This window comes from Buceros rhinoceros, unplaced genomic scaffold, assembly GCF_000710305.1.
Source record: "Buceros rhinoceros silvestris isolate BGI_N320 unplaced genomic scaffold, ASM71030v1 scaffold10459, whole genome shotgun sequence".
Taxonomy (NCBI): Eukaryota; Metazoa; Chordata; class Aves; order Bucerotiformes; family Bucerotidae; genus Buceros; species Buceros rhinoceros.
Window position 1 is genome coordinate 1 of NW_010430928.1, and position 9,060 is coordinate 9,060.

At 40.7% G+C, this 9,060-nt stretch overlaps 1 protein-coding gene across 1 annotated transcript; it reads left to right on the forward strand.

Annotated features, from left to right (window-relative positions):
• Positions 1-343: 343 nt before the first annotated feature.
• NELFCD (negative elongation factor complex member C/D) lies at positions 344-8,832 on the forward strand (the record flags this gene model as incomplete). The annotated part of the gene is made up of 14 exons (XM_010143208.1): positions 344-459; positions 636-745; positions 1,696-1,805; positions 2,129-2,236; positions 2,973-3,125; positions 3,874-4,004; positions 4,426-4,591; positions 5,104-5,238; positions 5,769-5,908; positions 6,746-6,860; positions 7,191-7,286; positions 7,508-7,648; positions 8,003-8,132; positions 8,543-8,832. Coding segments are annotated over 14 exons (1,686 nt in total), but the record flags the coding sequence as incomplete, so codon positions are not given.
• Positions 8,833-9,060: the final 228 nt, after the last annotated feature.

A 9,060-nucleotide genomic window follows, 5' to 3' on the forward strand; every position in this document is an offset into this window, starting at 1 on the left:
GAGACGCCGCCTGCTCCCCGGTGGGCATCGGGGGAGCTCCCGGGCCCTCTCGCTCCCGCAGCCGCGTCTGGGCCTCCGAGCGGAGGCGAAAAGCGCCGGGCGGGAGGTCCCCCCTGTGGTGGGGCCTGAGGCTTGAGGGGGTTAAGAAGGAGGAAAGCAGCCGCAAGACGGTGCTTGGTTTTGTGCCTTCTCCGTTAAGAAGTCGCGTTTGTCTGGGGATCAGGTCGCTTGCTATGGTGAGCTGAGGTGTGTGAGTTTCTCTGCGCAAAAATAGTCTAAATATGGGAGTGTTGGGGAAAAACAGGACAAGAGAAGGGGCTGACTGGACTGTGCTTGCGAACAGCAAGACGATGAGGATGGGGAGGGAGAAGATGATGCCGAAGTCCAGCAAGAATGCCTGAAGAAATTTTCAACCCCTGACTATATAATGGAGCCGTCTATATTTAACACGTTGAAGAGGTGAGTGTAACTTTGTGTGTGTTACGATGTGTGTTATAGGTGCAGTGTATTCACTTTGTGTGTGAAAACGTATAAATGATGCTATTGTTTTCTCTTTATTTAGAATTCAGTTGTTTTGGGGTTTTAATATGAAGTAGTATTTTTTAGAAGTAGTTCTTTTCCAATCCTTTTGTCAGGTATTTCCAAGCAGGAGGTTCTCCAGAGAATGTTATCCAGCTCCTCTCTGAAAACTACACTGCAGTGGCACAGACTGTAAATTTGCTGGCAGAGTGGCTCATTCAAACAGGTACGACAAGTGATACAGTGTATTTGGGGTCTGCAGTGTTTCTTTTGTCAGAAATATACAGATCGATGGCAAATCTGGTCATACTTAGGAAGTGGATCATCATGAAGTTGTCATCCTGTCCGTGTACGTGGCTACATTCTTTATAACACGTTTATCTGCTTAGATCGCAAGTGAAGGAATCTGTTGATGAACATTTTGAAATGCCCACAAACTGTATTTGTATTATAAAGGATAATATAGTGGAAGCACCTGCATAAACTGCAGTTTCTTTTTGTTTTCATGCACAAGGGCCAGGGTACTGTCACACAGATGATATTAGTAATATTTGGTATTTTGTAGTAGTACTATATAATTAATATTGAAAAAACAAATACTTATTACTTGTTACTGTTCCCTTTTGGTGGATCAGTGGTTAGACGAAAGGTTCTCATACCTGTATTCTCTGAGACAAGAATTCTGTATTACCAGTCTGCTATGAATTCTTCTGCAGACTCTTGCAGGACATGCTCAGCACTGTCTTGTGGTGTCTTTGTCCTTTAGCTAGTATAAATTTCTGCTTACAAATTATCAGAATTACTATACTCAGAAATGTAGAACTACTTGTTAATACTTGGTGTATTGTTTTGTAGTATATTATCAAAGCTACTGATTGCACCCAGTAACACTCTTGTGAGATGACTGGTGGTGTTGTTTGTATGACAGATGAAGAGAGCAAGAGAAAAGGACTAGTGTGACCAGCCTGTGATCCTAAAGAGCCTGCATTTAGGAAAAAAGATTGAGAATCTGTAAATCTGGCTGTATTAGCGTGGCTTGATAGTGGAACTGATGGCTCTCCTCTCATCTTCACTGTGTTCATAAACCTCTGAGTAGTTTCTGTTCTCGTTGAAAAAGTTGTTGCTGCCATGTTTGATTGCACTGCATCTGCCAAGTCTTTTGTTCCTTCTGTACAGGTGTTGAACCATTGCAAGTTCAGGAGACTGTAGAAAACCATTTAAAGAGCTTACTTATCAAGCACTTTGACCCTCGGAAAGCAGATTCCATCTTTACAGAGGAAGGAGAGGTGTGCATGGAATCCATGTTGCTGTCTCTACATGAGAGGATCCTACATAGACACCTGCGTCTGATGGAGCAGTAGATGGTGGGGGAAGGGAGGCTGTATCTTCAAAGCTCTTTGGTTAAGAACGACTCGTTTCTGAAAACCAACCTTATCTCACTGGAGTCCTCAGAGGCTCAGAGAACTTTAGAAACTGTGAATGCATCCTGCTGTGTAGTGAAGTTCTGTATAACAATTCGCAGGACTCCTGAGGTGTAAAAGCCTTACTTTGAACGATCTTGACAACTAGTTATTCTTACATTTCTCTGTGGTGCTCTCCTCTTTTTCAGACTCCAGCCTGGCTTGAGCAAATGATAGCACATACTACATGGAGAGATCTCTTTTACAAGTTGGCAGAAGCCCATCCTGACTGTTTAATGCTTAATTTTACCGTGAAGGTAGTATACTCAGGTCTAATAAATGAGAATATCCATAAAGGGCTGATTTCTTCTGGCATCAGATGTTGGCTGTGGTCTTGCCTGTATGAGCAGGAATACATAAATGATACTGCTCAGTCAAACGTCAGTATAGTGCAAGTACAAGTTATTGTCGTAGAGGCTGCAAGTAGTAAATGTAGTTTCCCAGTCTGATGTTCTGCGTTTTGAGTTTTTTGTTGGTGTTTGTGTTATGTTGGGGTTTTTTTTCCTTTAATCTGTATTTGAAAATTCTGGATTTCTGGTGCAGTGGAACGTTTCAGTCAGTTTTGTATGTTTCTGTGACAGAGGAAGAATACTATGTCTTCCTGTGCTCTGAATTTCCTTACATCATTATGGTTTACTTTCTTTTTGCCTCGTCTTTATTGGTTTTCTCTTCTGCTGGGGTTTTTTTTCCTTGAATCTGTATTTGAAAATTCTGGATTTCTGGTGCAGTGGAACGTTTCAGTCAGTTTTGTATGTTTCTGTGACAGAGGAAGAATACTATATCTTCCTGTGCTCTGAATTTCCTTATATCATTATGGTTTACTTTTTGCCTCGTCTTTATTGGTTTTCTCTTCTCTAGTCTAAAAGATGAACGTGAATTCCCCTAAGTATATGCAGAGGCAAATCTTAAATTCTATGTGGTCTTCTAGGCTTGTTAGGATAGCTGAAATATAACACTAAATAAATAAGTTTTCCTGATGCTTTTGTTTTATAGCTTATATCCGATGCTGGATATCAAGGGGAAATAACCAGTGTTTCAACAGCATGTCAGCAGCTAGAAGTATTTTCCAGAGTCCTGCGTACATCTCTGGCCACGATTTTAGATGGAGGAGAAGAAAACCTTGAAAAAAACCTCCCTGAGTTTGCTGTAAGTTATTTATTTGTTTTGTTTGTTTGTTTGTTTTTCCTTTTTACGTGGAAAGAAAATAGTGCATTCCTTTCTGGTCAGGATATTCAAATCACTGCAGGATTGCAGAGAATCTTGATGCCTTACCAAGTCCCACAAAATCTTATGAAGAAAAGGTATATCCTGAGTTAAAACCCAGAAATTTATGCTTTTTGATCATTCCATGACCAAGAATCCCTTGGATAGCTTATGTGACACTTTTGATATTTATTAAATGGATTGTAAAAAGCTGAATATAGAACTGTCATCTTTCACATTTAATGCAAGATCTAAAGATCAGTCTAGTCAGTCTCCTGGCAAATTAAAGTAATTATTTGTGTGTGTGAAAGTTGCCATCTGAGTCAGCCCTGCATATGTTCTGTGCTGTGAAATAGCGTCGTGACTTTAGGATGGCTTTGTACTTCTCTTACATTGTAAATAGCGCAGAGAAAGTGCTGAGTGCAGGTAGAATTTCCCCTCAGTTTTGGCATTTAAGAAACAAAGTTCTCAATTTGACTGTTTCACCTTGCATGATGTCACTGCATGGTGGCACTGTGCTTTTCTGTACGTCCTGCTTGGCTGTTGGGTTTTGAGTTGTCTTGTTTAGCTGTTTGTGTTGCTTTTTCTTTTGATCAGTAGATTTCAGTGAAAACTCTGCTCTTACCTCGGTGTAATGACAGAAGGGTACGGGGGTGTTTCTTGTTGACTGGTGAGGTTCTTGCTTTTGCAGAAGATGGTGTGCCATGGAGAACACACGTACCTCTTTGCTCAGTCAATGATGTCCATATTGGCTCAAGAAGAGCAAGGAGGGTCAGCCGTCAGACGGATCGCTCAGGAGGTTCAGCGATATGCTCATGAGAAGTAAGTGGGAGTTACATTACCAGTGAAATGGCAGTCGCTGGAGTTTGTAAATCGCTGCCTTTTGATTACCTTTTACCAGCAAAAGGAGAATTCGTCACTGCAGCAGAGCAGTTCTTGTAGCAAGCTTTAATTCATAGAACAGAAAAGGTCAGTGTCCTGTACAGGGAGACCTGAAATCATAATTGAAAAAACTGAAAGAACTGAAATTTCTGTTTATAAAAAATATGTATTTTTATTATCCTATGAATGTTTTAGAAACAAACAAGGGAAGCACAGGCCTGTTCCTCTAATTATCCAGGGTAGGGGGTTCTGCCCTAAGGCATCACATTCCATGGGATGTGCCCTGTTGACTCGGAGAGGCTAAAACTAAAATGTCCCAAGTAAGAAAATAAGTTACTGTGTACGTTTGCTCCTCATCTAGAGGCCATGACGCCAGTCAGATCACTTTAGCGCTGGGTACCGCAGCCTCCTATCCTCGAGCGTGTCAGGCTCTGGGTGCGATGTTGTCCAAAGGAGCTCTGAATCCAGCAGATATCACTGTCCTGTTCAAGATGTTCACAAGCATGGACCCACCTCCTGTAGAACTGGTTAGTAGTTTATCTTTTTATAACCTCTGAAACTTAGTTCTATTACAGTAGCACTCAGAAACATGAGGTCTTGTGCTAAATGCTGTATCGACACAGAATAAAAGGTAGCACTCGGATTCATCCCTCTGTGATTTTAAGGAATGTCTAAATGTGAAACTACTACTGATATCCTATTTTGCATTAGCTTCTTGATTTTATTTTTGTATCATACCAAGTTTTCTTTTTACATATAATTAATTAAAGAATTTCTCAATAGGAGATAAAGATGGCAAGGAATGAATTAACTTATTTAAAAAACAAAAAAAGGCAAACCCCCAAAACCAAAGCGACCCAGTTTTGCCCTTTGTTAGAAGCAGGCATGAACGGCACATTCCCACGTTTCACATTTCTCACTGCCCTGTTCTGACATGGGTTCTGGTAACAAATGGTGGCATTCAGATACTTCAGCAATATAATCTGTGTCTCTGTTGTTTCCATGGTTTTTGCTTTTGTTTCATTCTCTTTCTTCACAGATCCGCGTACCTGCCTTTCTGGACCTCTTCATGCAGTCGTTGTTTAAGCCAGGTGCTAAGATCAACCAGGACCACAAGCATAAATTTATTCACATCCTGGCATATGCAGCGAGTGTGGTAGAGATGTGGAAGAAGGTAACGCTGGGTTCAGTGAATAACATTTTTACCTACAGTGGCCTGACTGTGCTGAAAAAAATATACAGTCATGAGGTTGCTCAGTTTAAAACAAGCTATTCAGCTTGATTTACTTATTTTAATATGAAATGTTTCTGGCTTCAACTGAAGTGACTAAGCAGTGTAGATCCTGATGATCAAATAGTGCTGTAAAAGCCTGGGTTCACTCAGTATTTTTCCTCTCTTCCCCCACTCCCTGCAGAGGTTATCAGTGGCAGTTCTGGGCTACTAGAATCCTATCTGCTTTTTCAGAGGAAGAGGAATTTAGTTCTATGAAGCAGAAAAAGTAATTCTTGGGGAATTAATTAAAGCAAACATCCTTGTACTTCAGCTCATTGATAATTAGTTCTTCTGAAACTTGCATGTGAGTCTGCATCCCATTTCTCAAAATTTAATCCTGGGCTTATCACAGGTTACAATTCCTTGCCTCAAATAACCAGAGACATCTGGTTCATTCACAACTCTTGCATTCAAACTTGGCAATTTTTCAGAACAAGAGAGTCAGCATAAACAAGGATGAACTCAAGTCAACTTCAAAAGCCATCGAAACTGTTCACAATCTGTGTTGCAATGAGAACAAAGGAGCATCAGAGCTGGTTGCAGAACTGAGCACTCTCTATCAGTGCATCAGGTGAGCAGAGAGGCTGGCCCCAAGCCTCAGCTGTTGGAAGAGAAGTATTATGTAGGGGAGGCAGCACTGCTGAAGGAAATGCCTTTGTGGGCTACTCTCTGCACAATACGTGGAGCTGTGGTCTGAAGCGGCTTTTAATTGTACATCTGATTCTTTGGCATCTCTCTCATGAGGACCTAAATTCTGTCTTTCACCAACAACTTGTCCTTGTGTCACAGAACAAGTGTTTCTCTGCCACTGGAGAAAGATGACAGATTACTTTGTCTTACTTATAAAGCTTTCCTAGCACTAGATTTGTCCTTTTTTCTCCTCTTAAAAGTATGAAATAGTGGATATTGAATAAATGGAGCAGACTTGGAGTGCACATGAATTTTGTTGCCTATATTTAGCATTTTGTGCTGAGCAGGGAGTTCTTTGTAGGAAGAATTTTCATCCAGCCTTTTTTTTTTTTCACTCGCCCCTTTCATAATGAAAACTACTCTTGATGTGCTGACCACTTTTCAAGCAAAGCTTTGAGCTTAATGAATTCTGCAATAAATGAATTATTTAGCATTTTGTGCTGAGCAGGGAGTTCTTTGTAGGAAGAATTTTCATCCAGCCTTTTTTTTTTTTCACTCGCCCCTTTCATAATGAAAACTACTCTTGATGTGCTGACCACTTTTCAAGCAAAGCTTTGAGCTTAATGAATTCTGCTGTAATTTAAACTGAAACTCTAGCAACGCTTAGAATATACGGAAAGTTTGTTTTTTTTTAATTTGCTAGGAGTTTGTTGTTTTGTTTGGGGGGTTTTGTTGAGGGTTTTATGCTCCTGTGCTTAAGTGCTCTCTCTCTCTGTAGGTTCCCAGTGGTAGCAATGGGTGTATTGAAGTGGGTGGATTGGACAGTGTCAGAACCACGATACTTCCAGCTGCAGACTGATCACACCCCAGTTCACCTGGCATTATTGGATGAGGTAAAAGCGTCTATAAAACCTTGCTGGAGAGTAAGAACAGTCCTGACACTTCTAACTGGAAGTACATCCAGTTCACCCAATGTCCCTGATGTGCAGTAAGTCAGCAAATACACAGAGATTAATCTGCTTCTATTCAGAGTTGTTGGGATTTGTCATCTCAGCATTATTTACGCTAGGGGAACTTAAGCATCAAAGAAAGAAATGGTGAATACTTTTCTAAAGTAATCTACATCTGGCACTGAACATCAACATAGGCTCGTCTACTAAAGTCTGGTGCATTGGGTTTTAAATTGAAGTTCTGAGGATCTGACTTTCCTGTCTTGTTTGCAGATCAGTACCTGCCATCAGCTGCTTCATCCCCAAGTTCTGCAGCTTCTTGTCAAGCTCTTTGAAACAGAACATTCGCAGCTTGACGTAATGGAGCAGGTGAGTCTCAGAGGATTCCCTGTTTGTGTTCCTGCACATTAGTTACGCTTACTCAAGACAATAGCTTTTGCTGTCACAGCAGTTCTAAGAGTTTGATTTGGGAATGTTGTCATGGTTAAAATGTAACATAGCAGATATTGAGGCAGTAAGAATGAACAGTAAGAATTGCAGACTTTGAGAGCAGTTCTAACCTGTTGGTTCTTCCCTCCCCACCCCATCAGCTGGAATTGAAGAAGACTCTCTTGGATAGGATGGTGCACTTACTCAGTCGAGGATATGTCCTGCCTGTGGTCAGCTACATTCGCAAATGCCTGGAGAAGCTGGATACCGACATCTCTCTCATCAGATACTTTGTTACAGAGGTCAGCAGCAAAACCTGTGTTTATTAACATATAGAAATAAACTTTAATATCAGTTGTGCACATTTGGAAATTAAATCAGCTTGCCTGGGATTCAAAAATCATTCAGGATGCGAGATCAGGTTCTGAGCAGTGTATGTAATACTAGTATTCACCGGGATGTGACAGGCCTCCTGACTCCTTGAAGTAGTAAGGTACCAGCTAGAGTGCCACAAGATTACCTAATTAATTACTTGTATGGAGAACGAGGTTTTAAGTGCAGCTACTGGTATGCTTTCAAGACTAGTATTGTGTATTGAATCCTGTCCTACTGCTCCTCTAACTAGAAGACTACTTGATTTTTCTCTGCTGTTTCAGGTGCTCGATGTGATTGCTCCTCCATATACCTCAGACTTTGTACAACTTTTTCTTCCCATCTTGGAGAATGAAAGTATTGCAGGTACTATTAAAACAGAAGGTGAACACGATCCAGTCACTGAGTTTATAGGTAAGTCACATTTCTCCCTTGTGTACCTGCTTCCATTTTTATTGGTTACAACTTGCAAATAATGTTCAGGAGGAGGATTGCTAAAAATAGGAATGTCTGGCAGGTATTTTCACAGATAACCTCCCTCTTAGGAGCCTGCATTTGGCAATTTTCCTTTAATCAAGAATCTCTGGGTCGTAATGAGGGAGTCAGAGGCAAAATACTGCTTTTTGAGAACTAGTACTGTAGAAGAGGAAGGATAGGAAGGGAAGTATTCTGTTGTAATACACTCCTATCCTAAACCAACATCATCTGTCCAGACCCTAAAATCCTAATGATTTACATAATGCAGAAATCCACATGCCAGCAGATAAATCAGAGCAATGTACTGAACGCTTGCTTTCCTTTTTTTCCCCTTTTTTCCCTTTAAGCTCATTGCAAATCTAACTTTATTATGATGAACTAAGGCATGGACAATATGAAGAACGCAGAGCACGTGATCACTATTTTGCCATCCTCTCCGCCAGTAAGTTCTATAACTGGACAACACAGCAGCAAAACGGAAGAAAGTGCTGAAGGGTGTTTGATTGACTTGCACGGTGACCTTGAGCTTCGTATCAGAGGACTGTTATGTACTTTGGAAAATGGAATAATACTGAAGGATTTTTTGTCGTTACACAAATCATTATAAATCTGAATACTCTGAAGGGAATAACAGGAGAGAAACATTTATTTCAAAGAGTGTTTATTTTGGTTACTTGCAGAATTTGTCTCTGATTCTTTATGTAATATACAAAATCTGAAGAATGGGGAAGGTAGTTCCTACTAAAACCACTTTGCAGATAGATGTCTGAAGACTAGATCTTAAATGTTCTAGGGTTTGATGCTGCAAGTTGTAAAAAGGAACATCTGTGATTAGCTCTGTGCTGCAGCGAAGCCACAATGCCTC